The 15,022-nt window shown below is 38.3% G+C and overlaps 1 protein-coding gene across 16 annotated transcripts in view; it reads left to right on the top strand.

The window, feature by feature from the left end:
- NR2C1 (nuclear receptor subfamily 2 group C member 1) overlaps positions 1-14,112 on the top strand; it is a 63,026-nt gene extending 48,914 nt beyond the window's left edge. For 14 of the 16 annotated variants that reach the window (XM_049792144.1, XM_049792142.1, XM_049792137.1 and 11 more), the window contains 3 exons: positions 218-355; positions 4,195-4,300; positions 4,838-9,481. In XM_049792144.1, the coding sequence (XP_049648101.1) occupies positions 218-355; positions 4,195-4,300; positions 4,838-5,012 (419 nt within the window). In that variant the 3' untranslated portion in view covers positions 5,013-9,481. Of the gene's footprint in view, positions 1-217; positions 356-2,845; positions 2,904-4,194; positions 4,301-4,837; positions 9,482-11,650 lie in introns of those variants that run through there. The other 2 variants (XR_007504627.1, XR_007504628.1) reach the window with 2 other exon arrangements.
- The last annotated feature ends 910 nt before the right edge of the window (positions 14,113-15,022 follow it).

The following is a 15,022-nucleotide window of genomic DNA, read 5'->3' as shown; positions in this document are numbered from 1 at the left end:
TTAGTGGCAGGAAGAGACCCAATGGAGGGGGGGGGAGATTGTTATAGTCCATAATTGTTGGTGTCAAGATTATTCAGACCTAGCATGTGAGTTTCTAGATGGCATAGATTTCCCACTGTTTGGATCTAATCAAATCATTTTTAAAAATCCATTGTGACTACATTTTTTGCATGTGTGTTGACTTGGGGGTTTATATTTTATGTGTGTGTTGACTTAGATAAGCTGCCAACAGACAGAGGAAAACTAGTAATGGAGCATATCTTCAAATTGCAAGAGTTCTGTAACAGCATGGTTAAGCTTTGCCTAGATGGATATGAATATGCATATTTGAAAGCAATCGTCCTCTTCAGTCCTGGTATGTAATTATTCCAAATGTAAAACTTTATAATCTGTGCTATTTTTTGCCACATAACTTCTGCCTGTTTCATTATATGCAGTTAGTATCACTTGTAGAACCACTGCTTCACTTGTTGAGGAATCTTGGAAGGTGTGTAATGAGGACTGCAGGAAGAGGAGGGTTAATCTTCTAATGTAAATAGTTGAATGCTGCTTTGGAGACTTAAGTTTTACTCTTGCCTCTGCCATTTTTAAATTATTTATTTATTTATTGCTTTTAATTCTGTGCTTCCTTTCTGGGGTGTTTTTTCTGAGGACCTGCAGTTTTAATTTTCAGAATTGTTGTTCTTGCATATCCAGCTGAGATGGATTGAAGTTCGGGTTTTAATGTATGAAAGGCTATGTCTCTGAGCATCAATTCTCACATGCAAAATTACAGAAACATATCACCTCACTTCCAATAGGTATTTTGAAAATAAATATTACATATAGCATTTCTGGTGAATGAACACCAGAAACGTTCCCTTATATTATTATTTCTGTCTTCTGAACAGTATTTGCCTAATGTACTCCAAGTAACATTAATGAACATACATTAGACAGTGAAGATAAAATAATGATTATTTTTTCCTTCTGGGAGATTAGTCTACAATATGGAGGAACATGAACCCTCTGGTTATGATAGATAGTGACCGAGTACTTAGATTATATAACACGTATGTGTGGACTGTAGAAAATTACAAAATTAATTTTCTTTATTTGAAAATTGTAGCATTAACTTTTCACTAAAGGCATTCAGATATTATATCAGTATCCTGCAGGTCTTAAATTTAACATTCAGAATTTAGGGATTTAATAAAAACCAAAACGAAATTTTTGATAAAAGAAAAACATATAAACCTCAGGTCCTTTCTGTATCTCGAGGAATTCTTCACTGTCACATTTAGAAAGTAAATCTTCAGTCACTCTATTTTGCATTAAAAACTTTTAAAAGCATCAATAGCTTCCTTAATCCTCATTGCTCTGCTTTTTTTAGGTGCTGATGTCCCGTAGAAAAGATCAGAGCAAATTTTAAAAAGCTGTCTGAACCTTAGTGACCTGTCCCCCATCAGTAGTGTAGGGTATGGAAGAGAACTGGGTATTCGGTTCTTGTCAGTTCTGTAGATGTATTAGATCTGAGAACAACTTTCTTTTCCCATTCAGTTGCGGTTCACCCTTTCACAGAAAAATTAGTTGAGGTGAGAAAATCTTTAGGAACCTGGACACTGTCGAAATGTAAATTTTAAGCAGGTTTTCCTACATATGAGAATTGTGAGGTTCTTGGTTTGCACTTTCTCATATGTACGTGATCTTTTCTATATGTAGTATCTACGAGTATCCACATCTCCCAGTAAAAGTGGCAGCATCAGCAGGAATTCATGGTACTCAGTCTAAGTGCACAACAAAACCCTGAGTATCTTCCATTGCTTTTTTTTTTTTTTTTTTTTTTTTAATATCGCATCAGTGGAAGACTTCTGAGATGAAAGATATTCTTTCAAATAAGAGGCAATATAAGTAGTGTCAGAACTCTCCAGGAAGGATGAGAAATTCCCAGAGGATATTCCAGTGATACTCTTCTATTGTGGATCGCTAAGGAAAATCAGATCCTGAGTGTTTTCACTATAGACCATAATCCTGCTGTCAGTCTTCGTGACTAGGAGAATCTTGCATGGTTTTATGTGTTTGTTTCTACAGTCCACTGAAGCACAGGAACAATTTCAGTTTTCTGATAAGCAGTACCCACTATGAGTTTAATTGCAATATTAAGAGTGCTTGAAAATGGTTGCAATTTTTCTTCTCCACTGAGGACTGAAGAGTTCCCTGGACTTCTCAGTGTTATTTCAGAAGAGGCAGAGACTTTCTTTAAGTGGAGGGTGGGAAGGTGTTTGTTTGTTCAATTTTAATAGATAATGTTTGCAGGAGACGTAATTCTCCTTTAGGTGTTCCTTACCCCAAAATAGTCCTTTCACAGCATTTCCATATTCAGAACTGGTACAGGTTGCTCCAGGAAAGAAACAAAATGATGGAAGAATACCTCAAGCCCATTTTTCTAGAGCAATGCCTACTAGGATTTATGACAGAATCTGTTGGTTTGTCTGAAGAAACCAGTCCTTTTAGACAACAGAAAATATTTCTCTAGGAATGTTACACTTGCAAAGCAATATTTACCTGTTTGTTTAGTCTGAAGTTAATTTGTCTCCTTCCAATTAGATTTGACAACACAAAAGGTAGAAGGAAAAATACTTGGGAAAAGACTATATCCAGTCACATGTTTGAGATGAATTTTCATTTGCTCACATGCTTTCAGGATCACATTCCTAATGATATGTAGCTGCTTTAATGGCAATGTGTTGTCAATATTCTTGATCCAATGAGCCATGTAACAAAATCTTCATGTACCTGAAAGTCAGTACTTTGAACAGAAGGGATGTTCTGGCAATGATTCACAGGCCAGAAATTACAATTTCAGGGATTTTACTGCTCTGCTACGGGATGGGGCTGGGCTGCACATGCAGCAGAGACCTAAGGTAAGAACATCTGCTTTAGTAGGCCCGGCTGATTTGCTGTCTTCCACAGCTGGAGACTTGAAGATTACTGAAAATCTTCGGTGCCATGCCAGCTGTTTGACTGTCACAAGACAGCCTTGGGCAAAGAGCTGACTGTAAAGAGAGTGCCTAGAAGACTTTGCATCTTTATAAATGGCTACTAGCGTACTAGCAGTGGTCTTCAAACTACTGTTTTCGGAAGTTGACTGCTAGCTGTGTTTCTGACATTGCTCTAAAAACAGTGTCATGAAGCAATGCATATTGCATGTCAGTGACAACTCTTCAAAATGTATTGCTGCTTTACAAACTTGTTAACCTCTTGTCCTCTGCATAAATTTGAAATCATGCTTTCAGAATGACTGAATATTCCTCTGTGAAATGATGTGTTCAGGGGAGTCCAATGTATCACATAACTGCTAAATTGCTCTGAAAGCTTCTGTATCTGCAGAGCTAGACGAAAACCTCCTGGTTTTGTTGACAGAAGGCCATATATTTGGAGAGGAGGAGTGACTGTTAGAAATAATCTTTTATCTGACATAATTTGGCAGCTCATTTATGATCCCATTTCTGAAAAATAAATTGCATTATTTGTCACACTGCTATGACAGTAAATTATTTACATTAAGAAAGATGGATAATAAAAATTACAGGCCATGTAAAGTGTTCAGAATTACCAGATATTAATTTCCATTTGTGACTTGGCAGTTAGGTTAATATCCTTTCATTTTAGCAAGATTTAAATTTCAAGTGTTTAAACCACTGCTAAAAATTATGTTTAGCACATTTGAAACTTTTGCACCAAACAGTTGAAAAAGAATGATCTGCTACATATCTTCTGCAGTTTTTAGGAAACAAATGGCTCATAGCCTTTTATTCTGCTTTTTCCACTGATCTTAATTTTATCCTTCACTTCCCATTCAAGTGCTATTTCTGCATACAATATTCCAATAAATGTCAGCATATTAAAACAGTGCTGTTCTACTGCTATACAGAGAACAGAGCTGTATCATCAAGATTGATGTAAGCGTTGTAAGCACTGCATTTAGTTGAACTCGTCAAAATGTCTGGTTGTATTTATAGAAAACTAAATAAAACATAAACATAGAGGAAAAGAAATATAAAGAGGTAAAGCAGTGTCCTCCACTAAAACTGTGAATTTGCTACAGCTGCCAAATAATGATTTCAGTATGCTTACAATTAGATAATCTGTATGGATTTTAGTGCATCTTATATCCAACAGGTATAATAACAATGTAGAGTGGGTTCTTTTCAGATCACCCAGGCCTAGAAAATGTGGTGCAGATTGAGAAATTTCAAGAAAAGGCTTACATGGAGTTCCAAGACTATGTAACAAAAGCATATCCGGATGATACTTACAGGTCTGTAAACTTACATGCTTACTTGATTGATTCTCTTTTCAGTTTGTTGATGATACTGATTTGTACAGTATTTCGTTAATAAATATGTATATTTTCTTCTTATCTCCTTAAATGGAAGAAATTACGTTTAGAGCAATTCAAATGTTATGCATGTACTCATACGTATTATGAGTATTATTTATCTACTCATTCATTATTAATTTCCAAAATGAAATTTTGGAAAGAAATATTTTTAATGTTTTCATTTTGAATTGCAACTCCTTGGAATATTTCCTCAGTTAGTCTAAGTCCAAACGTTATACAGTCCACGTAACTGACAGGCATATCACTTTTTTTCTGTACTGTTGAAGACCTGACTGAACATAAATTTAATACTCTACTGATTTAAATATTTAAGCCTTTCACCAACTAGATATAACAAATTTTGACCAGTATTGTCTCTTGTTATTTTTGCTCTTCTCTTACTGATAACGTGATTGTGAATAACACCAAAATCTGTGACCACAATTAACACTGTTTACTAAACTTATCTTCCAGATTGTCTAGACTTCTTCTCCGATTGCCTGCTCTTAGGCTAATGAGTGCTGCCATCACTGAAGAGCTATTCTTCGCAGGACTAATTGGAAATGTTCAGATTGATAGCATCATCCCATATATTCTGCGAATGGAGACAGCAGACTACAACTCTCAGATAATTGGTCATGGCGTATAAAAGTAGCAGTCAAGGATTCTGTACCATGGCAGTCATGGTGATGTAAATGCATACCCTGTCTCCAAGAGATGGCAATAAGCCTTCCCATGCACCTTTCCAAAGAAGGCTGATATTCCTCCTTTTCAGTACACTTGAGAAACGTGGTGGAGTGTATTAAGGAATATAGGATCGCTTCTTATTTTTCATCTGATCTTCAAGGACTTGTATATTAACTTGATATCTGAAGAAAGTCAAGAATTGTCCATCCTATTTTTGTAGATAGATGAACTTGGAATATTTGTTTATGAAGTCCAGGCTTGTGAAGAAACTGAAGAAGCTTTGACTGAACTAAGGTATCTCAACTTAGTTTGATGTTTTAGACAAATAAATTAACTTTCCTCTCTGAGTTGTGTTTTCAGTGTTTTGGTACTTGTTCTTTCTCACTGATCAAATGGAAAATACATCATCAAACATCCTAAAAAGGCCAGTGTTTCCATGGAAACAAGACCATTATAACCAAACTTAGTTCTTTCTGTTGTTTTGAAGAGAGATTTGTTTCTTGTTGAATGAAACACTGGACATCATTACAAGTGCAGGGAAAGTAGAGGAAATTCACATTTTAAAATATTCTGATGATATGCTGATGCAGTTTATCAAAAGTGAAGCAGCAAAGGATCAGTACTGACTGTTTTGTGGATGCAAAGGAATACTGTGTTGTAGTATTAACATCTTGGTAGACATTAGCTGTTTTATACAATAAAAAACTAACAGAGAAGTATATACTTCAGGTATTCAAAGACAGCATCCTCCTGTTTTTTCTGGTCTCAGAAGTTAAAGCTTTTTCACACTACCCCTCCCTCTTTCATACTCAGTGCACAACCATGGAGGCATTCTAGATGCCTCTTAACTTGTTTTCATGTCTTTATTTTTTTTATTATTGTTAGCCTTTGGCTATATAGTTCCAACCAGTCTCGTATGATTATTTTTTAAATTTTAAATTTGAGTTTGTCAAATCCAGTGCCCCTCCCTATGGGAGCATGGTCTCTGCTGCTTTTCCTTTCCTTATTAGAAATGGGTCTAGATATGTCATATATGTTGCCTGAATCATGCTCCATAGCTCCATCTAAGGATGGGTTTAAATGTTTTTCTGTCTTGAGTCATGTGCCTCACTGACGAGTAACACTGACATATGGTTGGTTGCTTCTTGGTATGCATCTCAGCAGCAGGGTTTATGGAAATAGGAAGGGCGGTTGCTGCCAATATGCTGTGCTTGTTCTCTCCCCAGGGGTTAGAGGTCTGTCTTGCTCTCTGTAGGACCAAGTTGCAGACGGGAGGTATGTCATTCTTCAATCCAGCTCTCCTTTGAAATTCTGACCCTGCTTTCTAGCCCTGTGCTATCCCTAACCCACTTCTGGCCCTAACGGGTGTGGGACAATCAGAGTCCTCTGTGTTAAACCTTTTAAGGAAGCCGACAGCATGTTACTCCTGAATATTTTGGAGGTGGTTTCTGAGGCATTCCAATACTCTTGGAAGAGTTTTACTCCAATATTCTCCAGATTCATGTAACCGAGATAACAGTAAATAATGGAAATAAAAGCTTGCTTTCCTTCTAAATGCAGTACATTGTGCATTTCTCATATCCTTGCCGAAATCTTTCAGTCCATAGCTTGAGCCTCAGGTGTGATATGCAGTTCTTTGTTTGCAGCTGGCCAAACGATTCAGCTGATGCACCCTCTCGCAGGGTGCTGTCCGGCTTTGGAAACAGCTGAGAAAATGCCAGTGTTGCTACAGATGTAAATCTTTAGCAATTGAATCCCTCAGCGCACCCATCTTTATCATAGACCAGCCCAGGTCTGAAGGGACCTTGAAAGACCATCCAGTCCAACCTTCTGTGGGAAAGGGAGCCTAGATGAGATTGCCTAGCACTCTCTCCAGTCGCATCTTGAAAACCTCCAGTGATGGAGACTCCATCACATCCCTGGGGAGGTTGCTGCAGTGTTTGATTGTTCTCAGCGTAAAAAACTTCTTTCTTATGTGGACATCTCCAGGAGTTTTCAGAGATGATAGACAGTGGCCTTGCACCAATGGCAGCCACTTGTCTCAATACCCCAGGGTGGATTTCCTCTGGGCCCATGGATTTATGCGGGTTGAGCCCTTGCAAGAGGCTGCAGACCAGCCCTTCTTCCACTGCTGGTGGGGTCGACACGTGTATTGTTGTAGCTACTTGATCCTGTTCTCTGCGGTCCAGCTGTGCTGGCAAAGACAGAGGCAAAGAAGATATTGAGAACCTCTGCCTTGTCAGCATTACTAGTGAGGAGTTTCCCTGCCTTGTCTACGTCTTCCCCGTGCTTCTGCTTACTGCTCACGTATCCGAAGAACCCTTTCTTGTTGTTCTTGACACCTTGGGCCAATGTCAGTTCTAGCTGAGCCTTAGCCTTCCTGACCGCACCTCTGCATGCCCTAGCAAGGTTCTTGTAGTCCTTGATGGGTATTTAGCCACCTTTCCATAGCTGGTATGCTTCTTTTTTGCCTTTTTTTTTTTTTTTTTGCTTTTCTGTTCAGAGCATTGTTTTGGAAGAGATGGCGTCAGAACCTTATTTTCTCTGGATTTCTGTTCTTGCTTCCTCTTTGCATCATAGTCTCTTTGAATACAAGTTAGCCTACTTCAGTAACATGTGGACTGCCATTACCACTGACTGCTGGGTCAAGACTACTTTCTTAGGATGTGTTAAATCAAAAGCACAAGAACCGTGGTCATGTTTCCATCAAGTTGTTTAAATTCAGGTGTTTGAAACATGTCCTTGCTGTTCTTTTTGATTCCCATCACCTCTGCTGGGCAGCAGAAGATCCAAATCCCAATGGCTGACTTTTTCCCCTCCCGCACCTTTTACTGTTCTGGCAAATCCCTTGGACTTCATCTGGGATTTCTGCCAGATCACTGAATCAGCAAATTCACCCATCCATGTTTTTCTTTTTAAATCCTCTATTTTCAGGTCTGAGATTTGCCTTCACATGTTGCGTAGCAAGAGAATATTGTCCTCTTATTTGCATGGGACAGAGACTTTCAGATTATCTTTAATCTAGTTCTCTTGACCAGCTGAGAAGTCAAACAGGATAACCACCTCCAAACTAGGTAATAGACTGTATTACCTCACCTGAACAGTATGGTTGAGTCACCATCAGTAATCACGATATTCTTTAATAGTTCTCAGGCTACATTTGAGGCTTTGCTCAATAATATCTGTTTCATATCTTTGCAAACCGGACAACTAGTTCAAATCTTCAACCAAAGAACCAAGAACCAGGTGGTCTCTGCCGGCCACCTTTTCCTGAGAGTACTGGGACACTTAATTATCTGTGGTGTGGCCATCTATATGGATATGCACATAAAGAAAAGTTGCTTATCTCAAAGAGATTCTAGCTACTTGTGTGTTGTCCATATATGCGATAACCATATACCCTTCTCCCTTGGTATGTGTGGCTGACAGAATATTGTAACTCTATGCTTGCTGTCAAGTCAAGGAAAAGGGAGAGATACGAGTGCACGCCCACAGTACTGTGAGGGCCAAAAAACCCCACATTTTATCATCTTGGATACCTCTGATGTTCGGACCTCTATAGAGCAAATATGCATACACACAATGCATTGCAAAGAGCTCTGGCTACTGGTAAGTAACCTTTTTTATCCCAAAGTTTTCTTACATTTTTTCATACTAATAAATTTTCATTGTAAGTTCAGTATTGATTTAAAGGTAGGGTGCAGCTGGTCTGTGTTGCCTGGCAAGTAATCTCTCTTGTCTTTATGATGATCTAGAAGCTGGATCCCATACTGCAGGTTGTTGCTTCAGTGCTACTCGTTTTGCACATCAAGAATTTTCATTACACACTTAAAAATCATTTCATTAATCATTCTTAAACTATAAATTCATGCTTTTGATAAGGATTGAGGCATGACTGGGTTTTCTCAGGAATAGGAGCTTTAAAACAGGTAAATTAATACAGGGATGAACGTGGGTTTTCCTTATTTCTGGATGTTAACCATTGCAGTCATCTGAGAATAATGCAACAGCTCATGGAAAGGCTAAACAGTGAAGTTCTGGTTTTGTTTTTTTAAGATAACTGCTGCTCAGTTAAATGGAGCATATTAAGTTACCTTCAGCTCAGGCCCTTAGTGTTTCTAACAGCTATTTTTTATGATGACATGATCTCACATTACCATCTGTGTGATTCATTGTCATTTATAGTCTTGTGAATAAATGTTCTTTGCTACTGAATGAAAGGCTGGCTAATATTCCTGGTTTATTTTGTGCTGTTCAGTAACATTGTTAGTCAGCTAACAAAAATGTGAATGATGAAGCTCACTCCACCACGGACATTAAAATATCTCACTGTTTTTGTGACCTCCTCCTTTCACCTTCATTTTTCAACTTTTTGATCTTCAGCAGTCTGCTGGTTTTCATACCCAATCAGGATTTAACTAAACTGTGGCATTTACTAGCCAAAAAACAAGTCTCTTTGCCAATGCAAGGACAAGTTTAGTTTCAACAGCTTTAAAATTTTCAATGCTAAGAGCAAGAAAAATCATTTTAATATAAATTACATGAAAGGAAAAACAATTTTATACCTTTTAGAATCCTGTAATTTAAAGATGGGAGCAATGTTACACATAGTAACTACACACTAGTTACACTAGTTCAGACATTTTTCATGGAAGTATATGTTGTACATATATTTAGGTTTAGGTTGCTTGTTTCATGCTGGTAAAGTTTCTGGTGCAAATAAGTGTTATATTTTAAACTTTTTTCAAAAGTACATTCATTGCAATACCTTCTGCAGTTGCAGACTTACCTGTCCATACATTTATTCTCTTTGTGTAATCTTCAGTGTCAGTGAAAGTCACTCTGTTCATTTTGAAACTAGTCTGTTCATTTTGTTCAGCCTTTGCAGTTTGCTATTACATCAGTTTCCGTGTAAGCATTACAATGTCACTGTAGTTGTCTTGCTGTTGTATAAAAAAAAAAAATCACTGTAAATGTCTTAAAACCTGGCTAAATGGGTAAATTCTATTTTGGATGTATTTTTTAAAATAAATTGTAACTTTCTATTATAGAAGACAATTGCAATAACCTAGTAGTTTGTTAGTGTTTTATATGGATTGACTTACAGACCTAAACAGTGTATATGATTACAGAGAGTTTGTGGATCTTTCACACTTTTATTACACACTGTAGTATTGTCAATTATATTTAGTCTCTGGGATTTGTGATAGCTGCAATATCTTGCTGTTCGCTAATCTTTGTTGCTATTAACCCTTTGTTTCCCTGCTTATCTGGCCTATGAATTTGAAATTGTAATAATTTATTGTAAAATTTAATTTACCAATTTTTTGCTTTCTAAAACACTAGATAGCAATATGTATTGTAATGAACCCTGATCACAGATCTTCATGTCATATAATGCAATAATGTGTATTTGGAAATTATTATTTGATCCATTATGGATCAGTTTTAGGTTGGAAGTTAGAGTATGGTTGAACACAGGGTATTTTCTTTTGAAAGAAACACAGAATTCAGATGTGCAGGTTTACTTATCTCAGTTTTAAATATTATTGGATAAATAATGAATTTATTCATGTTTAAAATTGTGACATTATCACAAGTTTTCATCTATTCCAGAATTGACTTCTCAATGATAATTGAAAAAGTGTAATTTTTTTTTTAGTCTTTGTCTTCTATTATAAATGAATGTGGAGTTTGGATGATGCAATGAGTTTATTAATTATGAGAGCTGGAAATAAGCATTTAGTCTCCTCCCCATCAGAACTTACTCCAGGCTCACTTTTGCCTCTGTTTTAAAATCTTCCTTTCCTCAGTACTTAGAATCACAGACTGGTTTGGGTTGGAAGGGACCTTAAAGACCATCTAGTTCCAACCCCCCTGCCCTGGGCAGGGACACCTTCCACTAGACCAGGTTGCTCCAAGCCCCATCCAGCCTGGCCTTGAACACTGCCAGGGATGGGGCAGCCACAACATCTCTGGGCAACATCTTCCAGTGTCTCACCACCCGTATCATAAAGAATTTCTTCTTGTATCTAATTTAAATCTACCCTCTTGCAGTTTCAAACCATTGCCCCTCATCCTGTCACTACAGACCCTGGTAAGAAGTCTTCCTCCAGCTTTCTTGCAGGCCCCCTTTCAGTACTGGCAGGCTGCTGTAAGGTCTCCCCGGAGCCTTCTCTTCTCCAGGCTGAACAACCCCAACTCTCTCAGCCTGTCTTCACAGAAGAGGTGCTCCAGCCCCCTGATCATCTTCATGGCCCAGCTCTGGACCCACTCTAACTTCTACTGAACCCTGTTCCCCAATCAGAGAGCTAATCAGTTTCTCTTTCTCATACCAGTAACTTTCCAGAGCCTTTTGGTCACCTCTGAAGGGAAGAGCTCTCTAGGAAAAAGTGCTCTTCTAGTCAATAGCAAAAACTTGTCTGGGAACTCTCCAACTTTGTTTCCCCATGGCATCTCCCTTTCCCCCTCTACTCAACAAGCATCCCTAGCACCCAGTCTTGCCTTTTCTCCTCACACCTCTATCAAATAACCCCAAAGAACATTTGTACTTCATCATATGAATCCATCTCTCACAACCTCCTCTGTTTTTCTTTCTAGGTGTGCAAAGTCTTGCATTAATACATGCCTGTGAACAGCCCTGCTCAGCCACCTCAGTCTTCCTTTACCCTCTGAGCTCCCTAGTGTAAAGCCCATCCTTCCCTCTGATATACAACGGCTAATACAGAAGAGTTTTCTCCTACATGAATCTTCATCAGAAGTCAGGGTTGTGCATTTTGACTTTAGTGTAGGAACCGACTGTGTTCTCTGAGTTACTGTGTTGGCGATGACAGCATGTCATTTGGACCACTCGAGTATCACCATCTTCAAGTATCAACATCTGGACGCTTAAGGTTTTTGAGGCTGTTGACACTGGCTGAACTAATGCATTTCCCGATTATTTTTTAGTAACTGGGTCTTGTAGTAATGCTTGCTCAAATACATTTTCAAGTTAACTGTGCTTGGATTAGGGGAAGGTAGGTGGGGTGCTGGTAAGGAAAGAAGAGTATTTGTGGCTTGTGTGGAGTGGTAGGGGAAAGGGGGATAGCGCAGGAGCAATGTTCTGGGGATTGCTTTTAACTAAACTGTGGTGGAATTGCCTGCGAGAGCAGAGAAACTAGAGGGAGCTGCTCCACCGTGGGTTCTTCTGAATTAATACAGCACATTTCACACAGCAGAAGTGTCCGCTGGACATCCAGAGGACCAAACGGCCATGTTCTGAACCTCCTGGTAATACCAGCTTCCTAAACAAGGAATCTGCTTTGGTCCTGCAGATTTCTGGTGCTCCGCAGACCTGCAGTCTAATCCCTTCCGAGAAGCTGTTCCTGAGGTGTCCAGGTTCCTTTACAATGACTTCAATTCTGCTTCATCTTAGAGTTTTACTAGGCAGCAAACTGAATAGCCACATACTTTGGCTAACAAAGGCTAGCTGAGAAACAACTGTAGAATGAGTTTTTCTTTCACCCTGTACCCAGTGGAATTCTGCCATTGGGAAATGGAAGACAAAGGCAGAGTCACTGCTGGCGACATAACCCGAACAGCTCCCACAAAGTGGCAGGTGTTTCCTAAAAGTGCCAGTAAATTTATTATTCTGGAGTTTTTGAGTGTTTTACTGTTGTCACAGAGGTATATACATATTTGAATGGTTTTTCAAAATTATAAAATATATACATTTTTTTATTAACATTACACTTTAGTTCCAGGCTATGAATTTAAAGCAATTGAACCCAAGTGACAAAAGCTTTTTCATTTTGCTTTCAGGAAATAGTATGGATTATAGGACTGGATAAAAAATCCATTAGTGAAAGCATTAGAGACTGCATTGTTTAGACTAGAGGGAGAGATACTATGGTTAGAGACTGGATTTGAGTATTGTGGGACACTGAATTGTGGAGACTTGTGTTGTGGATTGGACTTTGCTTCTGGAACTTTGCAATTTTAGAAAGATGGGGCAGGAAGTGATAACGTTTTCAAAAACTACATAGTTTGGTCTTATTTGTTAGTGTCTCTTCTGTTGGATCTCTTAGTTTAATTAACAAAAGGAATTCCAATTAATGTTGTACATGTATGTTCCACAGTTGTGAACCATTGCAGAATAAATTTATGTGACTTTCCATACTAAGAATAGGGGGAATGGCAATGGAATAGACAAGCATAATAAAAATAGTTCTTCGAAGGTAGAATGCAAATACTAAATTACTCTGTAGATCGGTTGGGTTTTGCACTTTCTGAGAATATATGAACTTAGGTTTTTCAAGATCAATTGTACCACTAAATAAAGCTCGCTAAAGAAAAACTAAAATATGAAGGATTCAGTGAGACTGTTGTGTGCTATCAAAGTCAAGGGAAGTTGCGTGTCATCCTTTGAGTCATTCAGGAAATTGATTTGTTTATCTTGGAAAAATATGTTCCTGTTTGTTACACTCTGAATCTGTATTAGAAAAGAGGCAACTAATTCATGTGTTCAGACTTGAGAGGGGTTTTTTTAGGCCTGAAGAAGAGTTCTGTCAGTAATTCTGTGCCATTTACTTGGACCACATGAGAAAAACAAGGCAGCATTAAATATGTTTAGCAAGAGTTTTTGAGGCAGTGAGGTTCAGTGTACTAACTTTTGGCGAACAAAAGCAACATCTAACAGTGTTACAATTTAAAAACTGGGAATTAAAAATTTCTTATGGGTGCATGAGTTTTATAACATTTCGATGCTGTCTCCCAAAGATGCCCCAATGAATTCTTAGGAAGATGCTGTACTTGCATTTGCACTCCACTGTATTCAACCGTGACATTTGCACTGAGTTCAGGGAGAATTTTGAATACAGTAGTATGTTCTTTTTTCAAGCTCAGTGACCAAACGCATTAACAAAAACAATTTAAGTAGATTTGATGGGACTTGAGCAGTTATGAGCTAATGAAATTTTCGGTGGAGATCTCACTTGACCCAATTAATGGAGAAAAACTAATACAAAGAAAAATCAAGATGTAATTCAAAGATGCTGTAAAATGTTCCTGCTACTAAGAATGTATTTCCACAAAATCTTCTGTAGGATCAAAGTCACATGAAGAAGTTGATCCATTCTTCCAGCTTTGTGTCACAATGCCTTGTCCTCCACGGTGGTCTCAGTCCAAGAACCATGGTGCCACATGGATCAGTGATGTGATCCAGATCATTTTAACCCTTGGGGGAAAAAAAAAAACCAAACCCCAATGTTCCTCCACTGCCAGCACAGAAAATGCTCAAGGAATTATACTCAGTCAATGAAAATGATCCCAGTTACATGAATCACGAACAGGCTTAGAAATTGCTTCAAGAGTGGAACTTATCCAATGCTTCAAAATTTGGCTTACCTAATTTAAACTACATTTCTTTCATATTTTACACTCCATTGTCAGTAGTTTACATCAAAATAATGGTTTCTGTGTATGAAGTTACAGACAACAAAATGAGTGAAATCTGACTGTAAATGTTCGGTTTTTTGCCTGCTAATATACAGTTATCTGAGTGTATTTTAATACATTTAATAAATTTTCTAGGAGTTTTGATTGTGAAAATGCAAATAACCTGCCACAAGTGTACTGAAGCCTGAGACTTACCATGAAACAGATGCTGTGGTTAGAGGCCAGAGCACTGAATCATCAGGGCTTGTGTTTTGTGTTTGAACACAAAATCACTTGTGTTCAAATTAAAACATTGTGAATGGGAAACATAAACCACTAGACTTTACGTTGAAACGGGTATTACACTTCCACACCGTGAACTTGGCTGACAGACCTTTTTCCCCAGTCTCCTTTTCCTTTCAACACCATCTCCTTCATTTTTCGACTCCTGCTTTGTGCCTTCCCAAATCCCCCGTTCCGACGGCGTCAGCGCCCAGCAGCTTGGCCTCTCCGTGCTGACAGACCGCCGGGTTCCACTGATCAGCCAGTGCCGGCTGC

Source organism: Accipiter gentilis, chromosome 34, assembly GCF_929443795.1.
Source record: "Accipiter gentilis chromosome 34, bAccGen1.1, whole genome shotgun sequence".
Classification (NCBI taxonomy): Eukaryota; Metazoa; Chordata; class Aves; order Accipitriformes; family Accipitridae; genus Astur; species Astur gentilis.
The sequence above is the reverse complement of the archived record's forward strand: the minus strand, read 5'-3'. Positions and strand labels throughout refer to the sequence as shown.